The following is a 15,782-nucleotide window of genomic DNA, read 5'->3' as shown; positions in this document are numbered from 1 at the left end:
GTGCCTCACCAAGGCAGATGCCCACCATCGTGGCTGTGTTTCTGACACTGGAACCTCTGCTCCAGTTTTTTTGGCAATTGCTCAGAAAAGATTAAGAGGATTATTTAGCTCAGTCAAATACATGAAACAGCATTTATTCAAGTGATGGGTCACAGAGCAAGACATCGTTTCTGAACCCCTTTTATAGGAATAAATGGTTGGACTCCAAATGATTGTTTGGAATTAGATTGCTTCGTTATGTGATCTTAACTGGTACAAGTATGACTGACAGCTACTAAGCCACCACGGAGCAGCCTCTGCCCATACTAACTAGTTTTCTATGCACTTAAAGGAATGACAATACTATATTACTAGTCTGTACTTGCAGAAAACAGCCAATGTGTCAGACAGTGTGAGTGTGTAAGAACTAAGTGCCTCCACTGAGATCTGCCCATACTCAGACTGCCTTTGGCTCAAGCAGAACAGACAGACACAAGCAAACCCCAAATTTCCAAACCAACATACAGGCTTGATGTCTCGATGCAGGAATCCCACAGAGTGAATGGCTTCTATTGATTCCAGAATCTGTTTGCCTAATCGCAGCGTGGTGCTCAGTGTGAAAGTCCCTCGAGGCTGACTCCTCCTGAGATCTGCCAGATTCCGGCCCTGAAACAATCAATAAGACACTTAAACCATCACACACAGCATTTCACAGCTCCAAGTTCTAACGTGCATCCCCCCCAAAAAGCAGAAACGCTCCTCAGACACTTTATGTCTGCTTTATTTCCTGTACAAGATCTTCCAATGCTTCATTTTAACTTTCAACTGCTGTGTTGACTCATAAAAAGATACCAGACCATTACACTGGGAAATCAGCTGACATACTGTTTGGGAAACAGGCATGGCATGGACAGCACTGCCTCAAACTGTGTATTGTGAAATATCTTAGCACATCCTGACAAGTGGAGCTATCCCAAGGGAGGGTATCACAGCAACACCACCCCCCCCCCCCCCCCGCCCCAGTCTCACTGTCTCCCATTCCACCCACTTTCTCTGTACAACGAAGTCTCTACACCAGTGCTTGGCTGTCTGCTGTCACTGTGAATCCTTCACTGTGATGCCATCTCCATAGGATGGGGGCTGAGGGGAAGCCCAGAACTCACCTGAAGCTGCATGACCACGTAATTAAATTTTTCATTCCTTCCACAGCCAATAAATCTGCAAACATGATCTTTCCCTGAAAGGAAACAGAAACACACAGAATGGAAGATGTGGTCATGATTGTTGGAAAGGTGGTTTCTGATCAAGGGCTTGTAACTGCAAGAGGCATCAGGCAGGGATTTCTGCAGAACAGACTGATTTTATTTCTACTTCCCAGTCTCGTAGCTCAGGAAAGTAACACCACTGATCAAGAAAACCGTCTGTGAAATAGCCATGAGCGGAAATCTGTGTCAGGGATTCTCAAATCCTCAAACTGACAGAGGGCACAAGTGAGAGTGTGACGAAGTGCAGTTTATACCACCACTGCATGCAGGCAACACCGCCACAGCCACCACCATCCCTGTGTGGTAGCACTACTACATTTGCCTGCCAGTACTGCATACCCTGCAACAACTAAACTAAGCCTACATCAGCATGGACAAACCCCGATTTTAATAGTCAGAAGCATATGGAAAAGAAATATGCTTATGGAAAAAACCTCCATGGACCCATTAAAGCAATTTCATAATAAAAGGAGGAAATAAACCTGGGCAGTTGCATGTTGAGTTCTGGCATGGTGCTAGAGCTATGAATTACATCTAGTCGGGCAAAATCAAAACCAATCAGCCACCCCACAACACTCAGGTAGTGCTCCATGGTCATTCTCTGTGTTACAAAATGCAGGGGGAGCAGAGGCTGGGGTTTCAGATCCTGACTGCGGTTCCTGGTGGGGTTTCTAAGCAGGAAAGGGGGCGAGTATCATTGCAGAACTTTGCCCTGTATGTCTTTGCAGCACTTGAGCAATGGTGATTTTAATTAGTTTTCCAACCAAAGCTTATTGTTTGATACTTCCCAGTTTTACAATTAAAAAAGGAGGAACACAAAGATATACAGTAACGGCACTGCCTATAAGAGTCTGATCTATTCCTTGGAGCAGGAGGTTGTACTAGAGACATCCAGAGCTGCCACTCCCAGCCCAAATCATCCCCTCGATCTATCCATGTCAGGCACTCATTTTCTTCAAGGCCTGCCTCTCACGTCAGCAGTAGCCTCTGACCCCTCTAATCACAAACTCAGCTTATTTCTAGAATCAGTCAAAGTTCTTTTTATTCAGTTAATACAGGAAGTACCAAACCCAACAGAATACTGGTGGTCAAAAATAACCACCATGGCACAGCCGCCCAGCAGCTCAACCCTGAAGAAAGCTGCAGAGGAAAAGCCCAAGTCCATAGTGAGCACTTGGCACTGCCAGGGTCTCTGTAATATGCACAGTTGTGGACAACCAGCTACACTACTGCTTTCACCAGCATTTGGGAAGCTGTGTCTATTTTTCATACTCCTACATTAGAGATGCAATGTACATTATACAGCTATCCTCTTGCCTGTCCACATCAGAATCAGGTTTATCAGCTTATCACAGATACTGGACTCACTTCTTTACAAACAGTCTAAAGAAATAGATGATCCATCAGGACTAGAAAATGAGATGAGAGTTATCATTATCCAACTTGCTTGGAAACAGTGTCTGTAGCTTGGCAAAGCTGACCTGCATACAGTTTTCTTTCCTTTGCAGTTAGTTTTACCTCTGGCCAGACAAACTAGCTGACTTCAGGGACTTGTCAACCCAGCTGGAGACAAGGAGTTTTGAACATGAAAGAAAACAAATTCTGTGCTGGAAGTAAAGGCTTAAATAACGACATTATCTGACTGTAGTTAACTAGTATTTAATCAACTGTGCTAGTGCTTCTGTAGTAAATGAATGGACTAAATAAATTAATGATCTAATGGGCATAACAACAAAAGACTGGTTGTCACCTTCTAATCAAACAGTAAAAGGTAAAGCTGCCTGGCCTTGCATGGCATGGTTCCTCATCTCCTTTCCCAAGCCCACTAAAATATTTAAGATGAGCAGCTGATAATAGATCCCACACAGGGCAAGGCAGAATACTGAAGGAGCAAAAATTCAACCCAACCTCGAAGAAAAGTGTGTTTTAAATCCTCACCTTTCCCTTGACATCACAGCTGACGCAGAAAACATGTGGCCCAAAATGACAGTTCATTTGATTCTTCCACATGGAAAAATGCAGAGCTAGGCAGAGCTGCATCAAGTGTCTGAATCTGCCATTCTGTGACAGCCTAAAAACCTGCCAAGGGTAAATGACCCTGCTTTCCAGATAGTTACATCAAGCAGCAAAATACAAGAGACACATAAAACACGTCTACAAAAGTAACAAATTGAACCATAGAGAGTTAAGGCACCACTTGAACGTGAAAAACTCACATAAGCAAAAAGAAGAGACTAGGACTGGCAAATGAGAAAAAAAAAACCAAGCAAGATCCCTTTTCTTCCCTTATTTTGGCAGGAAATCCTTCCCTTTCCAACCCCCGGCAGTAAAGGAGACCAAGCAACACAGCCCTACCTCCCTATCTGCTGTAATAAAGTCAGGTACTCAAACCCCAACAGTGCCTGTGACCAGGCTGCATCTTGCACAGCTACTCAATATGCAGAAGATCTCTGCACTGCAGAATAAAATTAATCAGAGTCCTACGCAATGAGATTGGTTCCGCTGAAAAGCCGCCTTGACAGAGCGAGTGACACGCTACGGAGAGCCAAGGAGCGTCCGGCTGTGAGTGAGGTCAAAGGCAGGCACACGGGGCCTCACACCAGGGCAAAACTGCCACCACAGTGACACAGAGCAGTGCCCAGCACCAAACTAACCTGCCCTTTTCATCTGACTGTTCCAAGGAGAATCCCAGCCAAGGAAACTGAATGCTGCGGCCACATCTGTATTCTGGGGAGCCTGCGGACCAGAAGGCATCTGGACTGTACGACTCATATGAGAGCTTTTTGCACTATCCAGGTCTCATAAGCCTTCAGAGTGCTCTGAGAGAGAACCCTCAAGGACAGGGAAAATATTTCTGAATTCAAGCATTTGCTGCTGGGCATCACACAGCCCCAGGTGAGCACCTAGAGCAGACACAGTACCTGGTTTCACATGTGCAGATGGTTTCCACATCCCTCTCTGCAGCAGCCCATAAAGGTGGAGCAAAGGTGGAGCAAATAACCCACCGGATTTAATCAGGGATACTGGATTACTATTTGTACAACTAAGGCTGCCACTGGAAAGGCAAACTGATGCTGAGAGAGCCCATGCCAAGGACCTCAAAAGCTGTGGCAGAGCTGTTCTAACAGAGCCATTGTGTTTTGATTAAACTCAAAGACCTCGGAAGTGGGAAACAGAGTCCGGACAGTATTTCACAGATGCTCCTCTGCCTCCTGAATGCTCCTCCACAGCAAATCCAAGGTGGGGGACAAAAAGTCACATAGAAAGCAGGCAGGTTTCCATCTGTCTGTATTCCAAAGGGTTAGACAAGTATTGAAGATAAAGAAAACATCTGTGCTTCTAGAGGTGACAGGACTCTTCCATGTGTTCAGTGACAGCAAACCATCCCATTCTTTTCTCCCCATGATTCCAAAGAATGGGAGACCCAGACTCCTGGTTTATAATGGCAGTAAGTTTTTAAAGCAAGCCTCCATACTGCTGTACATCACTGCAATTACCATGTGCTGTTCACCGAGTGCCTTTGGGTCATGTTAACTTTCCTCAGCAAACAGACCCAGGAGCTCAGCTCCACATACACACCAAAGAGTCCCCAAACCCTAAAGGAGACAGTCCAAATTAACAACTGGCCCCTTAGACAAGAGAAACCAGATTAAAGCTAACCCAAAGCAAAATCCCCCCAAACACATGTTGTTTATAGAGTAAAATCCCCAAGCTATATATGCTAGAGATGCAGTGGTCTGAGCAAGTGCTTCTATCCACTTATCTGCTGGTACTACACTGCTCACTAATGTAGACAGAGCTTAAAAGGGTCAAGCAGATAAAACCTTGCAAAGGCCCTTCTTGCTCTCTGGATAAACTGCTAATTCACTCAGCCATGCAGATCTTATTTCCACTTGCTCTTTAACACATGTGGCCAAAAGGCTTGTCTACACAGCAAAACACTTGCAGATACAACTAAAGCAGCCACCTTCTCTGCTGGATCCCTGCTGTATCTGCAAGTATTCTGCCAATGCAGCTTAGCTTGGTTTCAAAATGCCTGACTGCAAAGTAGAAAAGCCCAGTAGGTTAAGATGATGTGCAAATGGTACAATCATACACAATTATCTCACTTCAAGATAATTTTACAGTAGTGATTAAGGTAATAAAGTGAGGGCTTGGCACTAAAATAGTATTCTTCTGACAGAGGAGCTGTATTCATGCAGAATTTCCCTGGGCAGATGTGCCAAACTATCCCTGAAATGCTTTCTGAATTTGTTATTTGTCCCTAGTAGGGTAATTCTCTATTAGCTGTCTACATGGTAATGTTTCTTACCATCTTTTTTTATAGCGTTACTTAGATTTATTACCCTTATACTTGCCAACCACATACACACATTTCTTCTCCCTGTATGCTATGAATTTTTCATTCATCATTTCCATATTACTTGTTACTTATGGAAAATTTTAGAGATAAATATATATTACTATATATTACTGCAGCAGAGTCTACTCTCTGATGTGGTTCCTTGGACTCTCCATGACACCCAGCAGCTCAGACTGCACAGCAGCCTTCTTCAAGGAAGGGAAAGTTCCTGACCCTACAGGTAAGGTTAGTCCTGCTTACTCCTTCATCCATGGAAGGGACAGATAAGCCAGAGATAAGCAAGCCTGAAAGAAGTGGTGAGCAACTCCAGTAGTCAGGACAAAAGAGCTGCTCAGGCTGGTATTGATAAACAGCAGAGAACTTCACCTACAGCAGACAGTAGGGAAACCTATGGTGTATCTGAAGTAAAAAGAGTTCTAAGGTCATAATCTATAGTGGCCACTGGTTCTACAAGGTGGGGTTGCCTGCGTGCATCAAAGGGTGGGGATCTAGAAATACAGACTTGCTTTCAAATGGTGACTCCTCATGCAAGAGACCTTATGCATCACGAAGGACCCCATGCATCATGAAGGATGCCATCTACAATGATGACATGGGTAAAACCAGGCACTGTTGAGGCTGCAGGCCTCCTGACCATCAAAGACAATAACACACAATGTGATACTAAGGTCAACATTCCTAATGGTACCAAAAAGAGAATGCGATTTCACTGTTCCCCAAGCAAGATAACCAACGCACACTGAGAAAATGGCTTTGGTTCAACAGTGCCAAGGACTAAAATAGTCCACAGAAGGCAAAAAAAGGACAGAAATCTGGTAGAAACTTTTTGGGTAAATGTGTAACAACAGGCAGACCGAGAGCTTCAGCTTGTCACCTTCTTGAACAAGAAACTCTAAGCTGACTTCTCCATCACGTTTCACCCAAAGCCTAAAAGGGCACCATTGCTGGTGTTTCCCAGCCCCAAGACAGTATAAAGGTTTGGAAGGTTGGTCAGAAGATGATCTACGATCCTTTGAAGTAACTATACAAGTCAGAAAGAACTCTGCCTTTGGCAAAGGCATTAATATCCAAACAAAGAAAAAGCACTATGCAGCTAAAACAATCAAACCAAGTAAGAGCAGAACAGAACAGCTCTGCAGGGCAGCTGAGGGACACTGAAGTGGCAGTGATCTTGCACACACCAAGCACAAATATCACAGAACCATTGATGTTGGAAGGGACCTCTTTAGATCATCTAGTCCACACACCCCCACTTCAAGCACAGACAGCACAGAGGGTTTTCCAGGTCAGCATCCAGTTGGGTTTTGAAGATCTCCAAGGATGGAGACTACCCAACCTCTCTCAGCAACTTGTGCCAGCGCTGGACCACCCTCACAGTGGAAAACTCCACACAGTGGTTATTAGAAGGTACAGAGAATCTCTAGAAGAATCATTAACTGATTAGTTCCCCAGTTGTTCTGCATGGACTATGATTCAATCTGGTACTCTATGATTCTGTGACGGCCAGCTCAGAAAGGACACTGTGAGAGACCTGCGGCTGTGTTCATTATGTGACTATTCCAGGAAGTGTCCTAGAAAGTCTCACTGTTGGCAACAGCCTGCAGTCCAAACCAATAAAGAACTACTGCACTGAGAGATCAGGCTGCACCCAAATCAGGTCCTGATGCAGGTCTGCAATATGGGCTAATGGTCAGCCTGCTTTATCTCAAACTCTGTGAAGCTCTAGCAACTTGCAAGATCCTGATCACAAGCTCTGAGAAGCAGTAGCTCGTGAGTCCTTTAATGTTGGTGTGGCATCTAAATAGAAAACAATGCAGCTGTACTATTTAAGAGGACTGCAATGTTCAATTCAAACATAAAAGTAGAGAGGAATTTTAGACAACACTGTTCCATTGTTTTTCACCCGGAAAACATGAACCAAACACATAACCTATGGTAACACCAACCTCCTCCATCCAGCTGTTTGTAAAGTCAGTCTCTCCCTTTCTGGAATGTTTTTTACCTCTTTGCATCAGCTCACTGTGAAAACATACACAATACATGATTCCCAACTCTCTTAACCCAATTTCTTATTTTAACTCCAGCGTTTATTTCAGGAAGGCATTTGGGGATTAACCTTGAACCAAAAAAGCTGAATTCTTCGCAGAACAGCTTGATTTGTAAAAACATGGCTGAAGTAATCTGTTGTTCTCAGATGCAGTATAGTTGATGCAGAGCCAATTCTGCTGCTTCTGTCTTTCCTGTCCCTTAATATTTGCTAACTGCTTTGCCAAGGGACTTCACTATTGCCACACGCCACTGCTCCCTCTCCCCAGTGCCCAGGATCACACAGTGTACACTGGTGGGTGTTTTCTGAAGCATTTGATATTCTCAGTTTTTCAGACATAAACACTGATGGCAAAACATGCGTATTAGTCAACTCATCATGCATTTTCTGATGCTAGTTCATAGAATCCCAGACTGGTTTAGGTTAGAAGGGACTCTGAAGCTCATCCAGTTCCAACCCCCTGCCACAGGCAGGGACACCTTCCACTAGACCAGCTTGCTCCAAGCCCCATCCAGCCTGGCCTTGAACACTGCCAAGGATGGGGCATCACAGCTCTGATTTGGTGACATGCTGTTCAAGCATTGCCTGCTGCAGGTGTACCACACAGTGACACCAGCCAGCATGGCAGCATTGACTCTTGGTGTTCTAATGATCTGCTGTTTTACCCAGTCACACCCTCACTCAATTCAGAGCATTTCCAAGTGCACAACCAAACTCAAAAGTCAAAATCTCTGCCTTGCCACCTTCTCTGCTGTTCTGAGAGCTCTGTGTCTCCAGGCCTGTCACAGATCAAGCTGCCTCCTAATGATATGGGTTGATTTCTCCTTTGTTTCAATTCTCTTTACCAGCTCAGCTGCATTTATTACAATCCAGTGTATTCAGAAAGGCCTTACCAGTCCTCCTCTTAGCAGGGCTGAACTGTGGGAAGTCATCTGACCTTCAAGAATAATTCACTGACTCTTAGCTAGAGGCAATCTGCCACAACCATTGAGTAACCCGTTTCACAAGACCTGAAACAATCTCACCCTCTAATTCAACCAGATCCCTGGGGGTTTCATACAAGGGCAGAAGTATAGAAACGGACACAGGTCCACAGCACTATCTCTAAAGGATAAGCCCTGGTGATAAGGATAATAATGCATGGGAAGGTGTTTCCTCATCCAAAACAGGAAGCCTGCAAAAAAGGAACATCCCTTCAAAGGCATATACTAGAATATGTAACTATACCTGTCAAGAGCTGCCCTTGCCATCACAAGGAAATCCATGCAAAATGCGCTTTAGCAAAGATCAGTTCTCTGTTCCTCAAAGATGGATTTGGGAATTCCTGGTTTACATCCTCCTCTAGTGATCAGTTTTTAGTAAAAGCCCCCTCAACGTTCCTTCAGCCAGGAACAACTGCAGCAAGACCTGCTGTACCCTTTGGCGTTAAACTGTAGCTCATGAGCATTGCAAATGCCTTAAGGATAGTGGCTGGCTTCCTTCACACTGTTCTACCAGCTCGCTGAGAGTAACTGTGTGAAGACTTTAAAGGTCTGCATAGGAAGTTTCAACTTTTAGCCTTATTTATGGTTTCATCCAAGCAAACAGCATCTGGCATAAAGCAAGTCTCCCTTCAGTGTGATTGCTAAGTGGAAGCAGGGTTGGACACAAGTCAAGGCAGACTCTCATTTTGCTGCTTCCCAGTCAGTTTGAAACCTGCTTATAAGCTTTGCCAGGTTCAGCTACAGAAACTGATGCTCCCAGGGCTGACTTCCACATCCAAACTGATAGAAGGCTGTGTTAGGGAAACTTAAGAACAGTCATATAATTTAAATTCACATAATTCAACCCCCCCCACAAAAACTAAAAGACCTAAAATTACTTCACATCCTCCTTCAGAAGTCAGGTAGACAAAAAAAATCAACTAAATGCCAGCTTCCCTGTACTTCATGTTATCCACTTGCACCCCTCTACTAGGCAGTCAACCATTCCACTTGGATACTCTGTCATTCTCCCAGTGCTACAGCCACAAACACTGTCCTGGTGCCCTGGGAGGTAATCAGTTACTCTCATTTTTCCATCACACGTTGCTTGCTCTAGTCCTTACCACCTCATCAGCATCACTAGACTGCACAGACCAGCGTTCCACAAGTGCAGTTTGAGTCTCCCCATTGTTCCTATAGCCTGGCAGACAAAAATACTCCCCGTAGTTGGATCTCACTACAGAGAGCAGCTGGATGTTCTGCAGAATGTAATAACTTTCTGAGCTGAAGGACTTAATGTAGCACAACATATAGGTGGAAGCCGAAGAGAAAAATCATTAACATCTGCGACTTCTGATTCTAATTGTCAACATGCACAGTGACCTTTAGCACTTCTGAGGAGTTTTCTGCTTTACCTTGCAGCTTTTTCAGGACGGCCACTTCCATCTTGAGAACTTGCTTGGGCTGCTGGGCTGATTCCACCTTCAAGGCCACATTCTCACGGGTCAGCAGATCCATCGCCTCGTAGATCTCCCCAAAGCCACCGCCACCAATCTTCTTCAACTAGAAAAGGACAAAGAGGTTCGCTATGATGCACATGAGAGACATCAAACTGGCTCTCACAGAGCCAGTCACTAGCTCCGTTACTGCACGGGGAGAACAAACTCAGATCCCAGTCTGTGCTGTGCCTGAATCCCTTCACCGCAAACCTAGGCAAAATTCCAGCTACCCACTTGACTGTGCTATGTATAAATTCTTTGCTGTAACAACAAAGAATAAGCCTAGCAAGTGATGACATGTGATACATTTACAAGCAAATGATAACACCCCAATAATGCTCTTGCCAAAATTCAAGGCAAGACCCTTAAAGGAGATGGTAGCACCCCTATTCAGACCTTGGCAGATAAAAACTGTCATTCCCTCTCAGCAAACACATCTCTGCAGTAGAACACAACCATGGTGTTGGAACTAATGCTTTCAAGAAGTAAGTTAAATGCAGTTTACATCTCATTCACAGGATTTTAAATATAGAACCAAACATCCACTGGAATATCTGACAAGATGCTTGACCTGCTCTGTTATTGAGAGTATTGCATTGCCACATTCCAGAGAACTACAAACCACCCAATGCACTACCTCAAGTCATGTATAAGCCACAAATACATCTCCATTGTTTCTCATTCTCTTTTTAAAAACCTTAAACTGCAGCAAATAATGCCCTTTATGTCTCTGAGCTGATTTAAAGACTGTTTCACAATGGAAGGGTCTCACTACACAGAAATCAAAACCATTTCAATTGACAAACTAACTCAAAGCTAAAGATGTCTAAGTCCCAGCATATTTGATAGGCACCTACTAGAGGTAGGTCCTCTGCCTGTTCTAGAGCAGCCACCCCTCCAGAGAGCAAGCTGGGATTCTCTGCCTTTCCTGGAAGGTGATTCCTTGATTCTCTTTTTGCAGAGACTTGACAGCACATGCACATATAGTTCCACATATGCATGTATACGGCAGACTCCCAACACGCTGCAAGTGTCAACGTCTACACCAGGAAAAGCATTTTATATTTGTTTCTCTTAGATATATTTAAAGCATACTATGCTGCTCGGGAACAAATTCAGGTTTACAGCAGAGCTAGATCAGGGCTCCTTTGATCTGATTAGCACTTTGTCACTGAACATAGCTGCACCCCTTCCTTTCAGCATGTTGTGTTCCCTCTGTTAACAACTGCTCAGCACTGCCCCTTTGCAAAACAGCACTAACACCTGAAGAAGAAAAGAAGTTTAAATCAGGCAGATAGTCAAACATGTATCTTTGACAACATTTAATGAGGTTTAAATGACATTTTAGTGTTTTCGGTACCACAGAAGGCTTGCCGTGTGCATCTCCCCTGTTTGCTGAACAAAAGGCCCTGCCTTTCAAGGGCAGGGTTTTCTTCTTCTTAAGGTGACCAAAGCCATTTGCTTTTCAGGCTCCCAGGTCAAGAAGATCAGCTCTGCACGACGCAGGCATGAACAACCTATCATCTCTAAAGCTATTTCTCAATAACCCTTTAAAAGGCGCTGTGCAGGGTCATCCTTCTCCTTTAGCTCGGTATGTTTCCTCACAACCTTGCAGTAGGCTAAACAGGAATATTCATGCAGTAAACAGTCCAATAACTGGGTCACCACATATTATTCGTAAGTCATTACAGTGCAGCCCTACTTCTACTTGGAAATTTACACTGAAATGGCTATCACAAATCTCCCTAGCAAAACAATGCTGCATTCAGCATAGCAACAACATGCCAGCTAATACCTCAGCACTCAGCACACAAGATCTTCTGTTGCCAGAGGTATGAGTGACACAGAAGGGAAAAGGAAAAGGACACAAAAAGCTGCAGAAGGCAGAATAGTTGGGATCTAGAAGAACTTTGAGGAAGACTTAAAAAAAGTCTCAGTGGGAAAATGGTAACAGATCAAGGAGAAGTCAATAGTAATAAATGTAACACAGCAGAGCAGGGATGGAAAAGAAAGAGGCGACCAAAACATCTTGCTGGGTTGCTAATGAGAGCAAGATCAGAGCTTCTGCTGAATACACACATTCCAGCCAACGGATGCACCTCACTGCCCAAGAGCCCTCCAGCTGCCTCTCCTTCCTCACATCCTTTCACACCCTCTTATGGAAATTACTCTCTGGCATACTTTTCCCAGCACACCAGATGGTCCTATTCATCATTACCACCAGCATTGCCGTTCTCCTTGAATTTTCAGCAACATCAAAAGCCCTTTCTTTGTTGCACAGCAAGATACCTTGCAAGTCCAGGTCTTGGCTGAAGTCAGGGGCTTACCACTCATTGCTCATGTACTCTGGGAGTTCACTGTCTAAGGTGAACTCAGCACAGCCTTCTGCTGGACACAAAGGAGAGATGGGCATATACCACCCAAGAAAGTAAATGAGTAATGAAACCCTTAAACACAAAGTCAAGAAAGAGAAGGAAACATCTAACAAGAATCATCTAACTCATAATAATGAGCCAGTAGCCTCACTCCTCTAGGAAAATTCTCTTCTCACACGGCTTCCTACCTTCCACCAGTTAATTTACTGTTAAGACTGGGATACAGGCTGACAACACCAGCAGGATTCATTCTACTTAACTGCATAAGCCTGCACATCAGCTGAGTGTCCAGGTTTCCATCACAGCCTGTGGAGTCAAGTGAAACATTCATCTGATAAAACACAGGGCCTGCACATAGACAACTAAAAGTAAGTAACTTGCATCTCAGACATGAGAGTTCTTTCAGCATCCCACTAACAGCCACACGACCACACAGCTCCTTGCAGTGCTTCTCCCGTATGTTAAGAGGTTTCATGCCATGTTGGAGTAAACTGTTACAGAAAAGCCATTCTACTCGACCCCTCAGTGTGGCAGTCTCCAACTAGGGGCTTCCAGGAACCCAACACACTGGACTGTCTCTTGGGACTACTGATACAAACCCAGCCATGTCCTGATGAGGGAAGCCATTCCCCAAAGCCCCCCTGGATGCATCAGTAGCTACAGAGGACACAGATGGCTCCTTTCTAATTCTCCTGTAAGTATCCTGAAATATTTTGGATTTATCCTCAAAAGACTTTGCAGCCTGATCCTCCAGAGTGTATTAAAACCCAAACCAACAAAACCCTAACACGCAGCCTTCCCACTGAACAGAAATCAGTTATCTCAGAGGGACAGTTCAGAAAACCAAGGCAACACCCCCCACTTCAAGCAACCAAAAATAGAACTGAATTCCAAATTTAATCTTTTACTCAACAAGCATGTAAGACACCACTGCTCTAGCCAAAGTCTGCCTTCCAGGAATATTAATGCTAAACCTTTCCAGGAAAACACTCCAGGACACAGAGCCAGTGGCCTGTGGTGAACTGAGCCAGGGTCAGGGCTAGCACCACAAACTTCAAACACTGATCAGGTCAAACAGTGGCCTTTTGGGAGCACTTGTATAGTCACTGCAATTCCCACAGCCCACCTCAATGAGTTACTTGATCCAGAAATCATAGGAAACTTGATCAAGGCCTCACCTCACTTAACAAGAGGTGAAGAAGAATGGACCTACATTCACCACCAAACTCTCCACAGTCCACCCAGCTTGCTTAGGAGGACTGGAGTCACACTGATCTCAAGGGAAAGCTAACTTGCATACAACAGGCATGAACTGAGAAGTCAATCAGCCACATTCTAAATCATCTGAAGACCTGCCAAAGACCACTTAAAGCAGTTCTTCACAGAGTGAGACCAAACCAGGCCCCAAGACTGACCAAGCACCTTCCTTGTCACAAGTTCCCTCTTGGAACCATAAGTGGTCTTTGTGACCAAGGTAAGGTGAAGAGTCCAAAAAAGTTTGTGGGGCTTCTAGAAAGGTTTTTAAAGCAAACAGAAGGAGAAGGGTAGCTAAACATTTAGCTGAAGAACCTCAGCAACCTGGAAGAAACCAAAGCATAGTTTGGCACCTGACAACAGAGCATACATGTGTACAAGGGTCACCAGTTGGATTTCAAAGCTCAGAGCAGGAGCTGCCGACTCTCTTACTAATAAATCTTAGTTATGAGTCCCCAGTGCAAAGCATTTAGGTGAAAAATGGAGATACATGCATTCAGCCTTGGCATCTATACCTAGTTCAAAGCAAGCACAAGAGAAGTTTGACTTTGTTCCCTCTCCTGAACAAAGCAGTTTACATCATTCAGAGCATGGGTGGATCAATTCACCTTCTAAAGTCTCAACAAAAGCCACATGGTTCCAGGACTCCCCAAATTTCATCCAATCAAAGCACCAAACATATTTGCAAGTAAAGAATGATGATTCAAAAGAATACGTCAGGTCCAATAAAAGAATAAGCATTTCCTGTTCATGTTTTTTTCCAAAAGCAAGGACAAAAACATCATTGCTGTCAGACAGCCAAACTTTACTGACTTGGAGTGGCAGGAAAATGAACTACAAACAGGCTAACTGCAGAGAACTACCATCTTCATTTGTCAAAGCTTTGTCAGGCAGCATCTAGGAGAAGAGGAGGAAAGGAATTCAAGGAATACATTACATCAATCTGACATTAGAAATTGGCTCAATACTGGAAGCATGCCAGCACTAAGAACTACAAGGTCCAAGCAGATGCCCAGCCAGAGACAGTCACAATGGGAAGACAAATTACACAAGAAACCTGCTGGCAGCTGAACCCCAGCATCACGTAACTGCCACACACCTGCTTGATCAGGAGCCATCACTCACAGCAAAGCTTGTACTGTCCAGCTTGCATGCTATGGATTAGATTCAGAAAGGTCTATGATAAAGTGCAAGTGCCCTTTGACAAATTCTGTGTGCTTACAGCAGAAATCAACCATGTGCTGGGCTGCATCCCCAGAGTGTGACCAGCAGGTCAAGGGAGGGGATTCTCCCCCTCTGCTCTGGTGACACCCCCCCACCCTGCAGTTCTGTGTCCAGCTGTAGGGCAACAACATAAGAGGGACATGGAGCTGTTGGAGTGAGTTCAGAGGAGGCCACAGAGATCCTCTGAGGGCTGCAGCACCTCTGCTCTGGAGTCAGGCTGAGAGAGCTGGGCTGGTTCAGCCTGGAGAAGAGAAGGCTTCGGGGACACTTCAGAGCAGTTTCCAGTGCCTAAAGGGGTGACAAGAAATCTAGAGAGGGGCTTTTGACAAGGGCCTGTAGGGAAAGGACAAGGAGGGATAGCTTTAACCTGACAGAGGGGAGATTGAGATTAGACATTAGGAGGAAATTCTTCCCTTTGAGGGGATTTCTCCAGTTAGAGGTAGCTGGTTTTGACAATACATCTGCACACTTCTGTATTTTCTAAGGCAGAATCAGTGCATACAGCTTCTACCATTCCCCAGTCACAGATTCATGCAGCAGAGAAGTCACCAAATCCCCCAGTTAGTGCCTCTACCAAACAAAAGTAGTTTGAAATGTTCCCCTATGACCATAACTGAGCCTATTTTTGGCTTTATTTTGAGGTTTTGGTGCTTCCAAGAGTTCGGCGGTTTCTAAGAAACAAAGAAGAGAGGGAGGCAATGGGGGAGTAACAAGAACAGAGCTGGGTGGAACTGTCCAGGGCACCAAAGAGATACAGACTCAAGGCGAGTCTAACAAAAAGATAATAAGTTGTCTGAAGTGGGCTGTTGAAAAT

General features: G+C 44.6%; 1 protein-coding gene across 11 annotated transcripts in view; it reads right to left on the bottom strand.

The window, feature by feature from the left end:
• Window positions 1–15,782, bottom strand: part of TTBK1 (tau tubulin kinase 1) — a 77,106-nt gene that overhangs the window by 49,010 nt on the left and 12,314 nt on the right. For all 11 annotated transcript variants that reach the window (XM_061475149.1, XM_061475146.1, XM_061475137.1 and 8 more), the window contains 3 exons: window positions 10,032–10,179; window positions 1,143–1,216; window positions 505–645 (listed from right to left, as the gene is read on the bottom strand). In XM_061475149.1, coding sequence (XP_061331133.1) covers window positions 505–645; window positions 1,143–1,216; window positions 10,032–10,179 — 363 coding nt within the window. The remainder of the gene's footprint in view (window positions 1–504; window positions 646–1,142; window positions 1,217–10,031; window positions 10,180–15,782) is intronic.

This window comes from Pezoporus flaviventris, unplaced genomic scaffold (assembly GCF_033815535.1).
Source record: "Pezoporus flaviventris isolate CSIRO_AGI_PZ_B2104156 unplaced genomic scaffold, CSIRO_AGI_Pfla_v1 ptg000083l, whole genome shotgun sequence".
Lineage (NCBI taxonomy): Eukaryota > Metazoa > Chordata > Aves > Psittaciformes > Psittacidae > Pezoporus > Pezoporus flaviventris.
The sequence above is the reverse complement of the archived record's forward strand: the minus strand, read 5'-3'. Positions and strand labels throughout refer to the sequence as shown.